The sequence below is a fragment of the Xylocopa sonorina genome, chromosome 12, assembly GCF_050948175.1.
Source record: "Xylocopa sonorina isolate GNS202 chromosome 12, iyXylSono1_principal, whole genome shotgun sequence".
Taxonomy (NCBI): domain Eukaryota; kingdom Metazoa; phylum Arthropoda; class Insecta; order Hymenoptera; family Apidae; genus Xylocopa; species Xylocopa sonorina.
In genome coordinates this window covers 1,186,328-1,209,426 of record NC_135204.1, presented here as the reverse complement: position 1 = coordinate 1,209,426, position 23,099 = coordinate 1,186,328, and the positions used below count along the sequence as shown (strand labels likewise).

At 45.8% G+C, this 23,099-nt stretch overlaps 1 protein-coding gene across 1 annotated transcript in view; it reads left to right on the top strand.

Annotated features, from left to right (window-relative positions):
* Window positions 1–2,133: 2,133 nt before the first annotated feature.
* Window positions 2,134–23,099, top strand: part of LOC143429840 (uncharacterized) — a 68,062-nt gene continuing 47,096 nt past the window's right edge. The window contains exon 1 of the mRNA XM_076905652.1: window positions 2,134–2,225. Within this exon, the coding sequence (XP_076761767.1) occupies window positions 2,193–2,225 (33 nt within the window). The 5' untranslated portion in view covers window positions 2,134–2,192. The remainder of the gene's footprint in view (window positions 2,226–23,099) is intronic.

Here is a 23,099-nt window from a genome sequence, read left to right as displayed (position 1 = left end):
AAGGACATCTAATTCATACGAGAAACTCGTTTTTATTCCGGCTACGACAGAAGAGGTCATCCTGGCCGAATCGTGGGGATGGTAGAAGAGATTAGAAATGAAGAAGAACCGAAGCTAACCGGACGAAAAATAAATAATTATTATACATACGTACGTTCCAGAACTTCCGCCGCCATGGAATCGAAAACGTCTCACTTACGCCCAGCGAGCAGCGTCGCTATCCGAACCTATCTGAAGAGACCTCCTCCGGCGCGGACAAGGTCACCCCCATAACTCGCGTGTCGCGACGAATCAAGAAGAATCTGTATAAACGAAAACCCGCATAAGTCCGCTCTCTGATGCTCTAGTGAAAAGAGCGCATCGAGACCGTCGGGCAGAGAATTCACTTCTCGTGGTACCAATTTCCATCACTGATCTTCAGCGTACAGTAGCAACGTCAGTAACTGCTAACTTTTCGCCTTACATAATCATTTTGTCCTGGGAACAGCGGTCTTTTCTACACGGGTGATGATACTATTATGTTACATTATACCGCTAAGATGGTTCTATACCTTATAGACTTTTAACATCGTGTACTTAGCAGGCCGAGAGAAGCTTGCGCGCACGGCTTCAACGACGGACGTCTATCTTAACAGCGGCGCAACGCGTGGACAAAAAACTATGTCTTTTCCTTATTCCGATTCAGTATAATTCTTCGATCTCGAATACCGTTACGCTAATCCCTGGAAGTGGCATAGTCGGTAAAAGGAACAAGAATGAAAGGGTGCGAGGGTCACGAGCCCCCTCCGGTAGTGAGGAAGCGCGTAACCGAAGGAGGTCCGTGGACTGGACGTTTTTTAAGATGGCCGATCTCTCCGCGGCGCGGAATCAATATTGTTGGATTGGCTTGATAACGCCTCGTAAATATAATAAAGCCCTCGGAGCGTCTACCCCGTCGGTCGTCCGTGGCGTAGGGCGGCGCTGGCCAACAGAGATAATGGTCAAAGTGCCGTAGGCACCCGGTAGGCCCCAACCCATGGAAGGGGCTCGATGGAAGGGCCTGAAATCCCCCTTCTGCTAGTATCGGTCTGTGTCTCCGTCGCTCTTTCGTTCCCTGTGTGCCTCTCTGTCGCTCTCCCACGGGCGCAACACGTCGCAGCCAGAGAGCCTGGCGGGCAGCGCAACAACCGAGTCAGTGAGATTCAGCCCGAGCCGGCGAACGGTTGGTTCTTGGCGCGTTCATTGCATCCGTTACTCGTCCTTCGTGCTTCGTTCCACGCTCGACTCTCGCGTACGCGATCCCGATCGCCGTGCACGTTCTACGAACCCTTCCACGGCCGTGTGTGGTCCCTTGATTCCGGTGGCTCGCAGGACGTGCCGCCACGCCGGGACACGATAAAAAAACGGGGCCCGATCTGTTCGATCGATGGTGACACCGGTGAATTCGACAGAAATCGATGAGAGAGACGTTCGACGATTTTTCACGTGTCGTCGCGGTCGAATCGACGAGTAACTTCCGAATCGTTGACAGCGGATCAGCAGGAAAGTAAGCGAAGAACGAAACGAAGAAGGTGAGAATCAGTTGGCGCAGGCGAGACCGTGTAGCGAGACACGCGGAGACTTCGACGACCGGTACGAGGATGTCGCGCGTCGCAGACCACCCTGACTGTTGTTGTCGTCACCGTGTACCGGTGACGACGATCCTCGCGGCGATCTTACGGTGAGATCGCGGGGATGCGCTTGTACGTGTTCTTATGCCAGCTTTTTCCGCGGTGTATATAATACATAAATAGACTCGATACATACTCGATCTCCGGTTACGAAAAGCAGCTCCGACTGGCGAATCTGTATTCAGCCAAGTATAATTATTTACCAGTGATCGGCAAGATAACGTCTATTATCGCACGTAACAACTCTCGATAGTCTCTGGTAACGATGTTATAATCGAACAATAGAAAGAAGATCGATGCATTCGGAGGTAAGGCAGGTTTCGACTGGATTTGAACGTGGTGACAAGTTCGATGGAAAGTGATCGTCTTTCGGACGATGGAACCAGGAATGACACGTGTAACTCGATTTCCGGTGCAAAAGAAGAACTCGTGATTAACCGAACGAAACGATAGGGGAGAGGCAATCGTCCAGTAACGCGCGCGTGCGTTTAAACTCTCCTGATTCGCGCACCGGCCGTGAGAAGCTCTACGAATCCCGGATTAATGCACGCTGGAAATCGCAGCATGGAGGACATAGTAAGTACAACAACCTTCGAACGACATTCCTGGATTTTCGAGGTACCGATTTTCTGGTAAAGAAATTTCATTCTATGAAACGAGCGAAACACTCTCGACGACAGTTCGATTGCTGACATGTTATTACCGGGTATTAGATGCGCGTTCTCCTGGTCTCTTCTCGCATCACGAATGCGCTTACCCGGCACCCTTCTAAACGCCATGATCATAGGGTTCCGCGTAAATGATGTACGATCGTCGAACCGCGAGATAGTTCGTAATTACAAGATGAAAATCGTGAACGCGCGCGTACACCAGACGGCAACGGGTACGTAGGTTCGATCCTGGCGTGTAATTATTCGAAAACAAACACGTTCGTGTGACAGTGGAACATTGTGATCCTGAGCGACGTCTACTCATGGATTACAGGCTTCCGGGGCTCCCTCGAATTTCGCGAGTTTGTAACAACATCGTCTGATACCTTATAAATTTATGTAGAAATGTTGAAATTGCGCGAGCCTATTTTGTTCTAGCAACGATGAGATAGTTATATCAGAGACTGACGATAGGCTGTCTGCACGTGGTGCATTCAATGGAACTAATACGTAATTGTATTGATTGTATTCGGTACAATATTCGATGCAACGCATCGTTTTAATTTGGATCGAAATTATTGGTTCGGAGGTAAAACTCTTTTTAGTCAGAATCTTCGTATTTATCTCCGTTCATTTGCGGCGATGATGAATCTCATCTTACACGTCCTCTAGCGCAATACACGTAGAACGTAAAAAGACCCGCGAGATTTTTATTGAATCGATACGTCTAATCGGTAAGTAAATTCAGTGCAGGCAGCGATCACAATCAACGCATGATCCTTAACGAAAACCTAACGGTCGTGTCATTCCGAAACCTATCTCGCGAACAAAACGTATGGACAGGAGTAAAATAGACGTAATGGAATAGAGGAATCTTCGTTAATTGAGAAAATCCAAATTGATTGAACATCTGATGATCCAGCAGTGGGATCGCGAATCAGAACTTTCACGTTGACTCGAACGCATGCCTCTTTGCATTTTCGCTCATTCATCTATCTCCGTCTCTAGCAATAAAAATATTTTACGTTACCAGATTGAACGTTGATTAACCGAACCTATAACTCTAAGGAAGGTATACGGGGCGAGCGTGGGACGTTCTCTCTATTAGGGTCTACGTTTCATTTCTACGATGTCTACCGCATTTATTTTTTCTCAACAGAGTGATTTCAAAAATACTCATCGTACCGATAAAACGGTAAACTTTCCGAGCACCGCGAGCCGAACGTTTCGAGAGGAATCAGAGTCGGCGAGATCGTACGTGGGAATCGGCGAATTAAACCGATACCAGAGAGGAAAGCAGGGGATGGGCGCGTACCTGCCAGAAGTACTCTGGATGGATGAGCGTCGACTCGCGTGACAGCCGGCGTATTAAAGCAGCGACAGACAAATTTCCAAAGCGCGCTCGCAAAAAACGATGCCGGCTCGCGGCGCGAAGAGAGGACAGCTTTCCTCCACGTAGAAGGAGGGATCGTCGCTCGGTGGCTCGTTACGCCCCGGTCGATTAGTCTTCCGAGGCGACTACACGTACGCCAGGCCCTACACGTGCACGGAGTAGCCGTTGCGTACGCCGCGGACAAGCAAATTCATTAAAACCGGCTCATTTAGTAGGCGCGCGCATTACGCGCTCGCTGAAATTTCGCCCGAGAAACCTCCGAGGCGAGACGAAACGCGTCCCCGCTGACGAAATACACCGGCGTGTCATTTTCTACCCTTTCTGTTTCGCCTTCTCTTTTATTTTCGGCCTCTCCGGTTCGCTGTTCTTCTCGTTCGCCGCGTTTCAGATAGTTAGGAGAAACGGATTGCACGAGGTGTTTTATGAACCGTCGGCGGCAGGATAAGAGGCTTGATTATGATTGAAGCGGATCCGCGAATAGGCGTGTTGATGGATTAGGGGTTCTTCATTAATTTCTTGGCTCGTGGATTCAACCTCGAATGGAATTTTTATTCCGCAACGGTCATCGGGACCACGTTTCTACTAGTTTCTCGCGGACTTTGCTACAAAAGACAAGTTTGGTACAGAATTACAGGGTGACCTTTAGAGACCCAGGAACTGGAATTCAATTTCTGCCTCTTGATGTTGATTAGATTTATTCCTACGTCCTCCGGTACCAACTTCGCGAATATTCACCATATAATCTCGGTGTCGTCGTTCAACTTTGTCCTCAAACATATCCCTATAGATTCTAAAAACTCGTTACTCGTAGAAATCTCGCTACGCAAAAATTCAAGTAACATAATCCTCTTATTGTGAAACACTGTCGAAAACTTAATCATCGGATAGTTGAAGTCAGGTTATTCCAACTGATGTTTTTTCGACTGATCGAACTGAACGCAATATTAACATCTTCGATACGAAGAAACTCGAGGATACACAAAAGAAGTCTCTCTACCAAGTTGTCCCGGGCGCGTTCGGTCAATTAGTCCCGCGGAAAGACTCGCGACGCGCGAGCGTGCGTGAAAGCGGGACGCGTCCGCTTATTAGCCGGCATTGCCCGTGCTCTCGCGTTGGACAATGAGGCGGAGATTGCATATTGTTGTTTATATTTACGCGGCGCGGCATAAATCTTCGTTTAACTCGCATTCAGCGTGAGCCCCGCGAGGAAATACGGCCGCGACGCGAGCGGATCGGTGCGAACGCGGCGTCACAGCAGCACGCTTCGCAGCGCGGACAAAGCGCGGTCTTCATTAAAGCCTAGCCTCTGCGTGCCGGCGGACTATTAAGGACCGAGGACCGGCCTACGACTAATTTGTACCGTAAATGAGATCTCGAGAATCGTTACCCGCGTGAAACAACAGACGAAGCGAGACCCCTCGTCTCTCCTCGTGACCTTCCTCCCTCTATGGTAATCGGACTCTGACAACGCACGTAATTCTGCTTTCCACAGCTTTCTGCTTCACCCCTTTATGATCGATTTGCTCGTGGTGTAACTCAAATTTTTAAATTTCTATTACAAATTCTTTTAGGAGAATGTAGTGTGTGCGTGTATGCTGCGTGTGACGCGAGGCAGTTCAATGCGACATAGAGTGACGACACTTGCTAGAGGACAGATGTTTGACATAAATCAAGAGGAACAGTTTTCTCAAAATCAGCGAATAAAATAATTTCCTAAATTCGTCTCATGTGTAAAATAATTTCGTATGGATTCAGTTCTTTTAACGAATTGCATTAACCTATTTAATCTAGATTTCGATATTTTCATTTTGTGTAAATTATAGAACTCGTTGGACACCTACGAATACGTTACAGAAGATCGTAACAGAATTAACCATCGTAATTTCTTCAATTCGGTTCTCTGCAAATGAAAACAATAACCGTAGGTTTCGCATTCTTAATTCGCAACAGAAGAAAGAACACGTTACATCTGGCCATTGTTCACGACGTGTCATCCATACGTATCCTTAAATTTGCCAGCTCTTCGTGTAATAATATTTCATTCCCTTTATTCCCGTCCTGTCTTTATACACCCCTGTATCATATAATTAAGACTCACCTTGCATAGGATGCGAGGTTGCACTTAACCCGACGCCCCTCCCATCCCCAACGAATCCAACCGATTCCCCGTAATAAAACTCATGCACAATGGCCAGATAAGATTCGAAAGCTTATTGTTTAAAGCGTGGCGTGGAGAACGCATCCCGATCTCCGTAAATCATCTTGCACAAACATCGTTATAGGCTGTCTCGAGGTCTCGAGCGTTTGCGAGCGCCGCTACGTGTACCAAACCACCCACGTTACAACGGAGAAACGACTCGATTAGCGGAAACCGCGGTCGCTTAATGGCGGTTTCTCGTCCGACGATCGCTTCGAATTTTCTCGTACACGTATCCCGTACACATACCTACGTACGTATTGCCCTGCCGCGCAACGAAATCCCATGCCTGTGGGCCACGATCGACCCTAACACGCCATGAAATTGCGAAAACGACGAGTCTCTCCGCTCGATGGAAATTACGGCTGAACGTGTCGAACGCCTCGAAACCCGAACGAAGTCTTACAAGGAATGACACCGTGCGCCTCTGCCCACGATAATAGCGTCATTTTACATATATTAATCACGATACTCGAGTGAAATGAATCCACCGTTCGCGACGGCCTCCGTTTCTATACACCACGAGAGTTTCCTCTATGCGATTTCGTCCGTTTAAACACCAACTTTTAACGGGAGCAACTGCCACACACCCTCCCCTTGCTTGAGCCTTTTTTCGAGAATTACTTCTATTAAAACGGAACAGCGTGTAATTACAGTGTGTACGCACAAGAAAAATTGTGCCTGGTGATTTTAATTTTTGTTACACTTCGTTCTTCGCCTTTGCGCTACGCAAATTATGATGAAATACCAGTTTCCGTCGGTGTACACTTATCCGATCGAGAAAAAGATTCCCTGTCTTCCTTTCAAGAAAGTTTCGAGACAAACTGTAGAAACGTTTTTGTCAAGTAGTTTCCTTACTACGTTGTTAGAAATATTCCTACTTCCGTTAAGGCAGCACATTAATTCACATAAATTAAGTTGGCCGCCATAAATGATCGATGTTACAATTTTCATTCGCGTACGAATCGACGGAATATTTATCTTCTATGCACCTGTAAAATTGCCATTATAAGACAGAGACGTAACCATTGCAAAAACGCGAACACCATTTTAAAGACCATTTCAGAAAATTGAGTAAAAGACTAGAATGACAACTCGTGCAACAATTTACTCCCAATAATGTAATTGCTCCTTTCCACACTTTGGAACGTTCGTATTAAAAACACGGGCCTATTCAAACCACGTATCATGCACGTCGTATCCTGCGTATTGACTCGCCTCATGGAAGAGGGATGATGATAGGTTATCGACTGAGAAAGCACACATGCATTCAAAAAGACAAATTTGCAAATGGCAGCGTGTATAATGACGACAGTACACGCTGATCTCGCCTAGCGAGTAGGCCCCTCCCCACAACGATAATGCGCATATAATGTTTCCCTGGATTAAGACATTAGTTTCAACGAAATGTACGATCCCGATCACGGCAGCGGCCGACGAAGGGGCGCGCAACATTTCCCGCGACGCGTCCTACCCTCCGGGAACCGTTGACCGTTTGCAGCAATTTCCACCGAGGCTGACCGTGCTCTCCCTGCTCAATTGGGAATAACAACGCGCGGATCCGCATTTACATAGCGACGCAGGTAGAGGCGTGCGCAATATTTCGCCTGTCCGCGAGTAGCTTTCTGGAGAATACAGCTATCAGTAAATTGCCGTCGCGAAATTACGAATATCGTGGCTCGTATATCACGGCGATTATTTTGCGTACGAACGGAAATTTATCAGCTTTACATGTCCGTTCGTTTCGCGCTGCGACAGCGCGTAATTTCACGAATTATTCATTGTCCTGGTTCGCCTAGGAATTATCCGTTTTCGCCGATGCGAGACCCGTTCATTGTTCTTTACTACTTAGAAAACGCGTCTTTGCCGTTGGAAGACTGATGTCGCATGAGAATTGTGTTCGTGTAAAACCGTCATTCAAAGTTCCGTTTTTACTCTACCTTTAGCAAGGATTTGCCTAGTAAATAATTCTTGGTAAACGGTGAAAAGTAATCTGACAAATAACATTCACCAAAGCTACAAAATTACCATTCATTCTCCTCGTGCTTCGTATAATTTTCAAGCTTTTGTTCGTGAACACAAAACCATGCGCCTGATGCTGTATCGATGTTCTACTACTCTCGAATGCAGGGATTCAGGTGGTAGATCTAACGTGAATTCGTAAATCTCGAGCGACGGCGATGGCGGTGACACAAATGCAGCCTAAATTCTGATCCGAATCGTGTCGATTCTGTTTCCTTCACGCGCTCGCTACTCGCGTAGCCATTCCCTTTTTTTCCTGCCAGCTTCTCAACCGCGCGCGCCTGCTCGCATTCAGAATTCACCGGAGCCCGCTATGGGGGAGGAGCCGGTGGAAACAGCGTCACTGGTCTTCGCACCAGATAAATCTCAGTCGCGATCTGCCTCCAGGAACGTCGTTATCTCCTTACACACTGTACCAGACGGCTGCACGTGTTGTAACCCTCTGTGAGCGCAAACGCGGCGTTCTACTTTTGGGGCGAGTAGGCCATATTGAGATGCGGATCGTGTTCCGTGGGAAAAGACACGTGAACGGAACGATCGTATAAAATTTCATTTCCTCGATGGTAGTAAGCAGTTCCCGTCGTTAATCGCAACGAAAACGAGGTTGAATTTTTCATTACGGTGAAATCGAGAGGAGTCGACGCACCACGAATACCTACGAAGGGGTATTTCAGAAGCACGGAATAAGAATTCATAAATAATTCATCCAATTCTATAATATAACTAATATAACTGTATGCACCGCGAACTCGTTCCTACGTTTACCACCGTTCATTCCAGAACCGGATCCCTGAATGATTGATTCCCTCTGGAATCAACGATAGAGGAGCAACTTTCACTGGATTGGGACTGGGAAACGCGACCCTCGTGGGCAACGCGAACGTGGAATCGCGCCCAAATCGACGGTTTCCTGTTAATTGAACAGAGCGGAAGATTCATAATTAGAGATCCGTTCGTGCACGAACAAAATTGCATTGACCCCTAGCCCGGTGGCATCCGATCTCGCTTCTGTCAAAGATCGATCGCGGCCGCCAAATTCAATTAACGCGGTCAGAACACGATCAAACGGCCTCTAAATTAAGCGGCGACGTAAATTACACGCTGTTCAGTGATTGGAAATAAACGAAAATTGGAGTATAGCATAACAACGATCGGAGAAAAATGCGGGACGGACACGCAACCGCCACGAAATTCCATATACCGTAAACTCTATCACCGTGGATCACGAACACGGTTCGTTACTGTATCACCCTCAATCGCACGAATTCTGTACGCATCTGGTGCGTTCCCTGTAAGGCAGTAGCGCGTGTCCTTGCTATATCGACGACGATTTCTCCCTGGACGCTTTTTCGATGCCGCTCGAAACAGCTGCGCGGCTTCCCATTGAGGGGTGGGTGACGCGAACAAACGCTTTTTCAGTGAGAATTTAACCATTCGTCGAAGACAGACTCGAATATTGATGGGGATGATGCTGAAGATCTATCGAGTCGTTTATCGACATTCAAAAATACATTCCGATACAATCCGATACATTCACAGACACACACGCACGCACACGGAGAAAACGATTGTACATCGCGACGTTCGTCGAAAAATCTAAACGAGTCAATCGAACCAGAAACTCTTAACATTTCTCCAACTTGCATGCCCACGAAATTCTTTATGCGGAATTTTGGAATTCCGTGCGAGAAGCCGCGCTTTTCCATTCTGCGCGAACCCTGTGAAACGCCGAATCGCACGGATCCAGCCGCGCAATGAAAAGTGAGTCCAATGACCGCTTGGCAATCCAAGCGGAGGCGATTGGTGCACTCGGGTTTCCACCGCTGGGAGTTCGCGCTAATTGGTAGTTACTTCCTATCCGACGTCTACCAACGTCGTCGTGTACGCAACGGTCGCGCATGTATATGCATACGAAGCTTCTCTGGAAATTCTTGGACCGATCCGCACGAATTCGCGCGACAACGTGCCCCGTCGACCTTCGAGTTGGCCAGAATGAACGTGTACCGTCACCGCGTGTCGATACATCCGCGATGAATCTGCCGCCATTTACATATCGCGAAGTATGCCTTTGCTAGCTGAAGAACGGTGGACACGCTTCTCGTCGTGGATAAGATTATGTTTAAAAGTGTTATACCGAAATCTGTAGTTTCTTTGGTAATTATGCTCGAGAACGCTTTCGTTTCTCCTGGGATACTTTTTCATGTTCAATGTGTCTACACACTAAAAAGGGAAGAGTGCTAGAAATAGGCGTACATTCCTAATTGCAAAGTCTCGCGCAACAGATATTTATGTATTCCTTTTCGACGGCGACAGCGTAACCGTTGAATTTATTTGTGTATCTCGTCATAACCGGTGATATATCGAGACGTAAGACCGATACATTTTTAAGATGGTTCGCATGTTAACAAAAACCAGAAGGAGCAAGAGTTACAACAGCCACCGGACGGTCGCATGCATATTTATGCAAACACGCGTCGAGCTCGTTCCTCCTCGCGGCGCTGATGGCTTGTAACACCCCGACAAAGAACGCCCTTATAAGATGAATTCGCGGGGCAAGAAACGTCATTAGCCGTCTCGAGAAATTTATCTTATTCGCGGTGGGGACAGAGTCGCGTCGCTGCGAATCGGGTCGACTTCCCGATTACTTTAGTCGCGTTATTATCGGCACTTTATCATCGTCACGGGGCGTTGAGACATCTGGAACGCCTCGCGTGCAACTTTGTTTGCGATTTCTCTCCCCTTTTGGACTTTTTCATTTGCAAATTGACACACCTTTGCTTAGCCTTTAAAAATTCTACCAAACTACCTTGACCGTTAGAAAACATTTTGTACATTTCTACATAATTTTTTCAGCAAACTACTTTTGGATGTATATTATTTTATTGTTGTCGCACTAGTGTCCAATATCTCGATTACAGTTTGATTCAAACCAGCGCCTTGACAAATTTTCGTAACAAGACCAATAATAAGTCCCAATTCAATCTTTTCTAATTAACCAGTCTCAACTATCGAAAAAGAATGATTCGATTCACGATTCCCAATTAACTACAACACCTATAATCAACCTCGATATTCACGAGGAATTCACTATCCCATTCGCTCATCGCCTTATTACCCCCACGATTTCACTAGCCGTATTAATTACGCTCTGAACACGGCTTCGACTACACGTATCAAGCTGCTTCCACCATTTTCGTTGCCGCTCGCCGAAAAAAAAGACTTGTGAACAAGTGGGGAGGAACGGCTATCGGTAAGAAAGAACGTGCAGCAGGACAATCCGATAGGCGCGGAATGCTCATAGGGTTTATACGTCGCTAGGTAAATTCACCGGCTTCTTAATTAGCGAGGCCAATGTTCGCGCGGGCAAAGGGGGGTAATGGAGTCACCGCGAGATCCGGTGAAACTGGTGTAAGGAAGGGAAACAAGGAAGAAACGGACCGCGTACAGGCTCATACATTATGTATGATACGGGACGCCTAGGAACATTTACCGGCCGCTCGAACGCCGGTACACGCCATCGGTACCTGCATTTATATAATAGAAGTACGCAAATTGGTCGCAACACCGCTGACCTAACGCGAAAGATTCTCGCGGTACGTAGAAGAGGACACAGTGTCGGGGAACGGACGAACCTCCCGCTCCGAGGATAATTATAACTGTTGATGACCGCGATAAAAAACGCAACGCGACGATCTTCGTGGCGTATAGGCCGTTTTCGGTGGAACGGCCGTTTTCTGTTATCGTGGAACGTAACTGCGTTCAATAGGATCAAGGATGGATCAAAGAATTGAGGTGCGAATCGACTCGAGATGTGTTACAAGATAATAAATTATTTCAAAGTGTTTGGTGCAAGCGTTTGTGAGACATGGAATTTGTCATCTCAGTGCGCCGTTGCTCTCGTCGATTAAAACAATGTAATTGGACGTTTCCCCATATTCGCGTGTAACGGATAAATAACGCGTGTCGAGTGTAAGAATTTTCACACACTTTCTTCGAATTATGGAACGCCGTAGGCAGCCTTTATAAATAGTCTCACCAACTCATTCGCGGCTTCATTACGGTTCTGTACAGACACATCGCGTAATGTTACGCAGTTTTGTACAAACACATAAAAACCGTAGAGCCGGAAAATTTATCAAGATTACAAGTTTCCTTAATTAGACGCCTATACGGGATAGGCAATTGGATGATTGAGCTTTCTCTTTCTCTCTCTCTCTCTCTCTCTCTCTCTCTATCTCTCTATCTCTATCTCTATCTCTATCTCTATCTATCTCTCTCTGTAGTTTAACATGAAAAAATCGAGGGTAATAACGTTGCCACGGGAAGTGCATATAATCAGCGTGTCAGAAGCATGTCTAATGACTGGCTTGTGCAAATCAGCCGGTATTCAACGCGTACAATGTTGCAACGGTCAGATACCAACATTTAACTCTACGGTGCATAACCTCGTCATTGGAAATGTTCAAGACATATCTTGAAGATATGATGCTATTAGAGATATACACACGTATACACGTGCTTCAAAACACGAAACATTTGCACAACACTTTCAATAATATTTTATTAAACCTTCTAATTATTATTTCAGTCAAGATAAGTCTGTAAAGTATTGCAGATTTAATTTGTTTATTTAATCAATTCAACGACCTTTACTTAATGCAACTAAATTCTTTCGACTTCCTTTTCTAATCTTTTTTTAATTTTTCAATTTCTGTTAAGAAATCATCTAATATTATGTTCATTTTATTGATGAAGAAAAAAAAATGATGATAATGAATGATATCACAACTCGCTTGAAATGCATATTACAATTAAACAACCCTCGTAAATATAAGCGCAAATGTAGGAAACGAGTAAAAAACGGCGTTTCTTCGCGTGCTCGGCCGGGAAGAAGCGATAAAAATCTCGAACGGTGGATTGCCTGCGACAGGAGTTGCCTTTGCGAGATGACGGCAATCAACGTAAATCCACGTAACTAGATCGGCACGGAGACATTAACGCATCGTTACCGGGCCACGAACGAGACTGAGTTTCTCTCCGTTTGATATGCATCATCTGCTGTGTCCGGCTGCCTATCGATCGGAGCATCACAGAAATTCCGCGGCGGTGAACGCAGAAATACGTGAAATGGGAACGCATTGTTCCCCGTTAATATTTCAAGCGCCGGTGCTCCTTTAAATATCATTACTTTCCATGTTACACGTTCGCTGAGCAACGTCGCTCGACGAAGCGCGTGGCCGTGCACCCGAGTCGCTTGACAGCTGTAGTGGCCAGAAAGGTATTGCCTCACTGGTTCATTTGCACGTTTCATTTTTACTCTGATACCTTTTCATCATGCCGCGTGAAACGTTGAGGAACATCGCACGATGGGATAGTTATACAGTGTGCTTGGACTTGATTAATCAATTTATGTATAGTGAGCATTTTGTGCGATATTTTAACTAACCAGGCGTACGTGTGATTATGGAACCCATAATCACTATGACGTTGAACTGTCGCGGCACTCAACACGGGGACGAGCATCGATCCGTTTTCGTTGAGGGACGTTCGTGGCGACAGTTACGTAATACAAAGGCAGTTTATATTCAATTTTGCTGTGCAAAAAGTGTAACGAGATAGAATTTTCTTATGTCATTCCTCCGGATGTTTTCTGAAATTGTATTTACATCATTGCCGTAATGTATCTAACGAATGTTGATTACAATAAATATTCTCTACGGAGCGGAATTACGATTATTCTCTCTTCTCTACGCGTTCTTATTCGTATCTGAAATAATTTCAAACTTACTAACAAAAAGCTTTACGAATTCTCCCATGTCGCAGTAGTAATAACAAAACTAATTTGCAAAAGTTCGTACTATCACAGTAAAAAGAAAGAAGCACATGTATCCGCAACTTCAATCTTTCTCCATTGAAAATTACTCTCAGGCAGTCCTCCACTACCGATGAATTACCGAACTCCTTTCTCCACACTCAAGCACACTCTGGCCACAAATAATCCGCTCGAAATTAACGGAAGACTATCGCGCGTTTACCAGATCCTTTGGATTCCAACGTGTTAATTTAGAAGCGAATATCCCGGCTAGGAATACTGGCGGAGCAAGTGGAACGCGAATCGTTTCCAAGGAGAGAATGTCGTTCAAGAACGCCGATCCTGTGCGATGTACTCGCAACGTTTCTCGAAACTCTTCGCGGACACGATGATGTATAAATATCCCGCGTGTTAAACGGCGCAAAGGCTCGCGGAACCGTGAGGTTTACTCCGTTTAAGTATACCGTAGCGAAGGGAGCGAGGAGGCTAGACGATCGACGTCGTTTATTAGGAGGAAAAAGGAAAGTGGACCGCGGAAAATTTCTCTTCGCGCGGGAAGAACTCGGAGCGTAGCACGGCTCTCGAGAATAGCCATTGGTCCATCTTAACTAACGCGTAACTTAAGTGCGAGTGCGGGTCTGAAACGCGGAGGACTGTTGGCGGACGACGGATTGCGCATCTGCTAATCTCTCGGGCGAGAGAAATTGCGGGCCTCCGGTGGTGCTCTCACGGTAGATCTTGCCTTCGAGGTTGACCGACGATACCGGTAAATGCTGCTCGACTTGTTGCCAGATTTATGATACAGTATCGACGTGAATAAAAAAAGGGTGGATGTAAGAAACATCGGAAGGAAACTTAACTCGTTTAAGTACTCGAACCGCGTATGATGGGACAAATCGTGGTTTATTGAGTGAAATCGTAATAACGGAATGCGATTTGGGAAGGAGGAAGGTAATCAGTCAGAAAAATTGATGCATAAGTAAGCATTGTATGATGATATTGTAGGGGGCTCGAGTATTTGAGTTATTCAAGGACTCTGAGTCTGCATTCTTTTTATATTTATATGCTCAGAACGGAATGATTTCTCATCACACGAGAATTATACGATTATTGGAAAGAATGTCCTGTCATGAATATTGAGGAGAACATTAATCTTGAACGATCAAACCTTCGACCTCAATTACACCGTATAAAAGCTCCTGTTAGACTGTCGAGAAAGGGATGGAACGGCTTAGAAATCGATTGCAGACGTATACAGTAAATACAAGCGAAGGCTTCCCGACTATGACGCCCGCGCATAGTCTCCAGTCAAGGCTGCGTCAAGATCGAACGGAAATAAGAAACGCGTATGACGGAGCGACCGGACGAGATTGTTTCTAAAGCGCGCATACGGACATAAGGGTCAGTTGAAGCGTTATAGCCAGAGTTTATGGTGACGTTAAATAGCAACAGCGTCAGAACGAGACTAATAAACTCTATTAACAAGTTTCGCTAATGGTTAAACCGATGGTTTGAGCAGTCGGGAACGCGACAGACTTGATTAGATGAGCTCGCTTTATGCTCTCATTTTCCGCATCACTTGCAGAGTAGCACCAAAGCATCTAAGCAATTAAGTAAGTTACTCTTTCGAATTACTCAGACCACCACTAAAACAGCGAGAATATTTGTACTAATCTTATTAGTAACTACCACTGAATCGTGTTTATTCGATTAATATTATATTTATCTATGAATTATTACCTCAGATGCATCGCTATGTTTCGTATTTTACGTGCGTAGACGCGCAGATGTCGTAGACTTTGAGCTTTCATGCGCGTTATCCCTGGAGATCGGTGAAATTGTTGACCTGTGATACATTACCGTCAGCTGGAACATGCAATGTACACGCAGCGATATTCTCGACTCGATTCCTGCACGTATAATCTTCTATGATTGGGTATCAATTAAGGTTTTTGGTGAAAGGATCGAATCAAACGCGGGCTGGGGCGGAGAGAGAGAGAGAGAGAGAGGGGGGGGGGGGGGGGGGGGGGGGTATCAGTCACCGCGGTTTGCGAGAAACAACCATATTTTGGGGTGAGTTAAATTAAGCGTTCCATCTTTTTATGCGTCAGTCTTGGGGAAATATTAATTAGTCGTGCTACTCAATAAGGATAATGACGTTTCACTGGATCGCCTCGGTCTAAACAAGATAAATTACATCGGTCGCTTTAATCAAAAATGTAATTAGTGCATTTGAACTGAATGATAGACCACTGAACATACAGAAAGTACGATCTTTTCGATCGCTTAATCAAAGACACTACTCCCGAAAAGCAGGTTTCGTCTAACCCGGAATACTTCCCCCCTATTGTCAGGAACTTCGAACTTCGCCAACCGAACTTAATTGCCACGCGAAGGGAGCAGAAGGGTGGTTGGCAAAAAGTACGTCGCGTATTTGGAATAATTATACGTCTAAAAAGCGAGGGTTCGCGTCGAACAAAGGCGGTTTTTGCACCATGGACGCGACGAAGAAAGGTAAAAAAGAAAATAAGCACGATGGGACGATCCGCCGCGACCTCCCAGTGGCGATCACGCGAGAGCCCGCGCTCCAGCATTCGTAAATGATAGATGAACCAAAGGGACAGGAATATGCCGGTTGTGTAATTCGCGGCTCGGACTATTGAGCCATCCAGAGAGACTCATCGATCCTTGATGAAGATGTCCGGTGGTTAACGAGAGAGATGAATAGATGTTGGGCCTCTGGCGTTGGCAGTAGCTCGTTTCAATGAACCGCATATGGAGAGAAAGAGAGATCAACGATCCGGTAAAAGCGTGTTCACCGAACACGAAACGCACCGAGCACGCTAGAGGTCCGAAAAATAAATTGCTCGGTGCAGCAGCAGCAGCTTGTGGTCTCTTTACAATTTGTGGGGCAGTTATACCGCGGCCGGGCCCTATCTCTTTCCTCTCGTGCTACCCGCAGCGAAATCGTGCAGATCGGTAGGCAAATTAGGAGACCGCGAACCCCGAAGGCGCGACGGCTTCTAATGGAGACGTTCGAATGGGCCCAAGAGAGGCCACGAAGGGAAGAGAAAAGAGGCAGGATGCGATGGGAGAGAGAAAGGGATCGTACGAATGGGTGGGGGAGAATAAGAGGTGGTCGCTTTGGGCGAAAGGACCGTAGTCGTTTTCCCAAGCGAGGTGGAAGAAGAGGATGAAAGGGACCGCTCTTGGCTGGTCCACGGGAGAAAGAATAAAAAGAGGATGCGGAGCCGATTCGTAGGTAATTCGTTTCTCCTTTTCGAACCTGTATTTAGCCTCTACGACGTACGTCTCTCCTCGCCCTCTCTCTCACCGTGGCTCTCCCTCTTTCAACGACTACCCTTCTTTCTGACTTTCCTCCTCGACCTTGCGCGCAGAGCAAACATTCGGTGGCTGTTGGGGTTCGGCCTCGTAATTGACCGGCAAAAGGAAATTTATCGGATGGAGTCGGTCAAACTCATTTATTTTGTACAGTCTATCCCCGTATAAACTAGACTACGCGCACACAAGACGCAAACAATTATTATCTGAAACGAAAGAAAAATTGATTTTTCATCTCGTAACACATTAAACGCGAGGTATCTCTACTTTTAAATCGTCCGAGTTGATTGTTTATAGAAACACCGTTAAATCGCTTTCGCATTAGACACTGGAAGGTATATACAAATGCAACGAATTTCGAGCAATACACAGAAACACGTTCCATCGTCTGACTGTTTATACAAGCACGTGCCCTCGAACCCTTTTTTTTTGTCGGTCTCCCGTGGCCAAGACCATGTGGAGGGACGCTGGCCGTCGGTTAAAATATCGAGAGCAGCTGTCACCATTATAAACAGTACAATTTAATACCCCAAGCTCCGCACTTTTAATACCTCCGAAACCAAACTGTTACCACATACGACTCCATGGAACGGTTACAAAAAGACAACTCAAAAAATATCGCCACCCTCACACCACGGATCTTCTTTTCAGAATTCCCATTTTTATTCAGAATCGTACCAGTTCTTTCCATTTCCCGTGGTTAGCGCAACAAATAAACTCTTGTACGAATGAAATAGAATCATCTGCCAACCCGGAGGAGTGTAGCGAATTCCGATCAAAGGTATACGCTCGTGCTAGAACGTCGCTTAACCCGCGGAAACAAGCGTTATCACACGTGGAAAACAGCGTTTAAAAGCCGCCATGAAAGGACGAGACTCGGGGTGGTTGTCGGACATGGGACACGCGACTCTACTTAAAACTGCTGAGAATGAAACGGATCCTGTTGGCGAGCGAGACGTCTCAGGACCACTAATTAGCGTTATCAACTCTCAACGAAAAGAAAGGAAGACGATCCTCGTTCGCTAGGAGCAGAAACACGCGCGGCGTCCGGTTGTGCTCGAGAGTGCACACTCTAAGGGAATACTGTCATGGTTCCTGATCCTGGGCTTTAACGAGAGCTCTATCTCGTTCTGTAGGTGGTTCATCGTCCTCGTTGCTCGCGCTTAGTTTTGGCAAGCTGGCGCGGGAAATGCCGATCGTAAAATCGTCGTAAAGAGACGATAAACTTCGCGACCGACTCCCTTTTCCCGTGAACTCGCGTAAACGCTCGAAATGATCACTTCCATGACGGCTAGTACACCGGTCGAGGGTTAACAACAGTTGCAGATCGCGACTTGAAGGCGAAAGGTTCGATCGGGGGTGGTTTTCTGCTCGCGAACTAGTAACGGAGGATGATGAAGCAGCCTGGCAGGGATAGGTTGGTAAATAAGAAAGAGAAAGAAATGGCAGAAGAATTACAAGTAATTTTAAAGGAAAGGAAAGGAAATGGCTTTAAGGGATCGCAAAGTGGGTATTCTTAATACCATTTCCATTTATTTCGATCCATCGTGGATAAATGCTGCGATTATAATGTAACACCTTTTTACGTCCCAACAATTACGATGCAATCGAATGTTAATTACGATAATTAACGTTTTTTCCTCTCCTTTGCAATTCGTAAATTATTCATAGACAGATTATCGAAGAGCGATCGAATCATTTGTTTTTAAAAATTAACCACAATGCGGTCTATTCATTTTCTTTCTTGCCTTCCCTTCTTCACCGTCTCGAATTAAAAAATATGAGTCATGGTATTTCGCTCGGCGAGCAACACCCGCCCTTTTATGTACATTGCTGAAATCGTTGATTCAACGGGAAGAAACGACAGGTAACATCAACGTTCGACGTATCGTGACTCGTTAGCGCAACATTGTCGACTTCGTTCGGATATGAATTATTAATACATCGTGAGGTCATTCCAGCCAATCCCACGGGACTGTCCGACTTTTAGTTCAGATCTCTTTTCGCAAACCACCTCCGCCATACCGCGTTCACCCATAAACGGAAACTCACTCGGCGACTTCTCGCCTGCACGCATTGTCAGCGTCGCTTAATAAAGATATTCTTATTGCGGGTTCGCGTAACACGTACAGATTTCTTGTCGGGATAAGGATCGCCTAATTTAAACACTGATCGTGCAGATTCTTGCGAACTAGTAACACCTCGACCACAGTTACAACTCCCGCGATGATTGGAAACGCTGAGATAACGAGAATACGGAGGAAACCTCGCTGTTCCTATGCATGTCTACATTTATATAGCAACGCACAATAATAAGAAATCATCTATTCAAACGAATTTCAATGCACATTCAATTCCCATCATCAGGCCGAAAACTTGGTGCGAGTAAAATAAAAAGTAAAATGAACATTTAAAATTTTCTCTAGTTGGATATGGTAAACTGACAAGAGGAAAACAACAACGAAAGAATCGAATAGTGTTATTACTCGCTTACTTGGGAACTAGGCAATGGTATGTTAAATTATTTATAGGGAACGCGAGATTCAATAAATTAGCGTCGAACAAACAGAAAGCCGAGATTAGCTGAAGCAAACTATTCCATTCCAAGCGTCTGTGTCTATCAACATCCGCGATGTACGTGTTTAAATCGCGCATACCCCGCCGTTTAAGACGGACGTAGACGGAAACAGGGAAGGAACGAGCCGCGCGCAAAAGGGAGGTTCGTCTCGGTGAAACTCGGAGACACGGTGGACGTCGATGGTTCGCGCGTTAGATCCGTGGTTACCTGCCCGGGGACCACGGGAGATTCCTAATTCCCATGCAAATCAGCCAATTTATTTGGCAGACCAAGCTCAAGCGATTAGGCTAATGCGAGCCGGCTCTGTCCCGCCGCGGCCGTTCGCCGCTCGTAAAATCGTGTTCTCCACTCCCCTGAGAGTTTAATTCGCAGCTTCTTCTGGCGTCGTATTGGCCACGGTGGTCTCGCCTTGACTAACAACGATCCCCTCGGCGGTGAATCCCTTTCGCCCGATAGCCCTCGACCGATTACGTAACTGCACGTGGAAAAACGAAGAAACGACGGAATCGCTCCTCCTTAATTATTCCTTATTATTCATCGATTTTTTATTATATAAACGGTGACGATGACTATTGCAAGTGACGATTAAAAATGGTGTTCATCAATAGAAATATTTAACATCTTTCATTCGCCTTAAATTGTTGTTCACGCACCGGTACGCTAATATCGCTTCGAGATATTAAACGCAAAATTGCATGATTCACTTCATCGTCGTTTATTCAACAAAATTGAAAAGGAAGTGAACGGTGTAAATTATCCTTTGATCGAGGCATTCGATTAAATTGGAATTTAAGCTGTGCACTTTGCTTTTAATTTTGTTGTTCACCCAAAATGAACCGTGTAATTTCGCTTTAATACGAATATGTTACGAACACGTAGCTACTGCGTATACCTGACGCGCTGCATGGCATGGCCATTTACTTCAATTCGCACGCTTTACGTATGTAATTGTGCAACTATGCGACGCGTACACACCTATGCAAAAATATGAAACCTTGCTTAATCGTAATATACACTCGAAAAGTTACGATGCCAGATAGAAATATTACAATCAAAATTAAACCTGTCACACCACGAACACTCATTTACGATATAAATGTTTGTAACAGCTGGATCAATACATCTATTCTACGCACATAGTGGTAGCACGTTGAGCATTTCTCTATAAGTGATTAAAAGTTGTAACGTTTGATCGAAATTTATGGTCCGATGATGTTCCACGAAGATCCGATGCGCTGCCGATCGACGCCTACGCGCGATCCACCGGCTTTCACCAGAGCCACGAGTCGAGAAACGCCCAATGGAACAATGGACGGCACCGGTGATATTCTTAAATCAGCGGCTCCGTTATAGAAAAACACGTCACGCCGATACGCAAAGCCCATTCCCGACGAACCTATGATCGACGTAACGCGCTAGACACGCTTGCGTCGTCCATAGAGTGGACCACTTCAAAAAGTATGAACTGATAATGTTTCAGATAATTTTATCGATTTTTATTCACGTTTAATACCTCGAGGAACAGTCACACCACAAGAAGACGTTGCTGTTAACAGGAGATCGATTGTGGCCATGGAGAAATTTCTTACGAATGGACACGTCATATTGCCAACTGAATTTCTTTCTTATACTACTTCGGTTATTTATACCGGATAATAAAACGTTTTCGAATGTATGAAATTCTATGAAACGCGTTGGGAAGATTGAAATAACGATAAACCAGCGGAAGTAACTGAAATTCCCTTTACCAACCTGCACGTTCCCAGTAATGAGATCGTCGGGTGGAAACCAAGTAATAGAATAAGCCAAACGTATCACTGCCTTCGCAACAAACCTTTCTAATTACCATCACGCTATTACCAACGAAATACCATAGAATAATAATTTTTAAGCAGGCCGATTTGAACCGAAAAGCAAGTATTCTTGGGAAACCCGAGGGAGTCTTGTAATTTGGAGGTTACAACGAATTCGATTGTTGAGAACGGAATTCATAAATATTTACATTATATACCTTTTAATCTAGTTCCATAAGAGCGATTGCGCCAGACTCATTCACGGATCGACAAAGTCCGAATCATTATGTCCGACCCACGCATTCTTTCCGCGGCGGTCGGGTCCCCCGGACTCAGCTTCTCTTTTTGATCGTGGACTCTCGTCGAGGCGGCTGCTCTCCGCGCGCCAAAGAGGGAAGGTACGTCCGCGGACGTTGAGGGAAAGAGGACTCGCGACGAAGAAGAAGCCATCGGAAGTTGAACGACGAAGAAGAGGAGGACGCGAGATCGTGGTGCGGGAAAGGAGAAGGCAAAAGGTGAACAAGGAAGGAAACGATGAGAGAGAGAAAGAGAGTGAGAGAAGGCCCAGCTATATACGCCGGCTGCACCGGCGGTCGAGGTGGTCCCAGCTTTGCTGGTGGCCTGCTCTCGCACTTACACACTCGATCGCACATTCGATCTTGGGTCGCGAAGCATCGCAGACGACCTCGAACCCTACGTCACCGACTACGTGGAAAGAGGCGGCGGTGAATCTAGTCGGCGTGTACGAACGAAACGGAGAACTGGATCGGCGGTAACTGTTTCAGTGTTCGTCTCAGCGCGCACTGGAATATGCTAGCTGCGGAAACTTTTTCCTCGGAACTTGCAAGTAGTTTTTAAATCTGCTGAATACACTTTGCGGGAAGATAAATTGGTTACAGAGGGATGGGAAACGTTCGGAAAGGATCGGGCACGTGTCTTCGGTTCCGGGAAATTTTGATGTATTAGAAAAGCAAATAGAACCTGGGTTGGATTTCCGTAGCTGGAAATGCGATTCGTATCGAGTTTCAAAGTTCGAATGGTTTCGAGGAAAGCCGACTATCCCAAGAATTAGTTAATTTTTTTCAACAAATCACGACAATGCTAAATAAATGCGAAAAGAATGACTCCCCCGATTTTGTTGTTATCAAATGTTCCGATGATTAACTGAACGATATTTCGCAAAAAGCTTCAAGTTGCAATCCTCTTTTATTTCAACGATAAAGTAACAATGTACATGTACATAAAAGTATTTGTTATCTATCAGCGTCTAACTTCTTTCCCTCATTGTTCCCTGTGCAATTAAAGCATCCTGCCGAGGTAACGCCAGGATGCTCCATCAAATCCCCTCTATCTAGAATGTTCCAATAAAGCATCGTTAGCCGGGGAATGTTTACCACTGCGATTACAGCCGACAGCTTGCAAGTAGGAAGGTTTCCAATCTTTTCCATCGGCGGCCACACAATTCCGTTCGACCATCGAGGAAGAGGAACCGTTAATGACGCGAGAACGGTTTCCCTAATGAAGCGCATAGGGATCGCGATTTACGCAGACGTTTCCATCTAAGCTAACGAGAGGCATTAGTCTGCTCCTCGCTAGAAAGTAGAAGATACCGGCCTGGCGATGATCAGTCTCCGAGAAGTTCGCGCACGAGGAGAACGGCAAG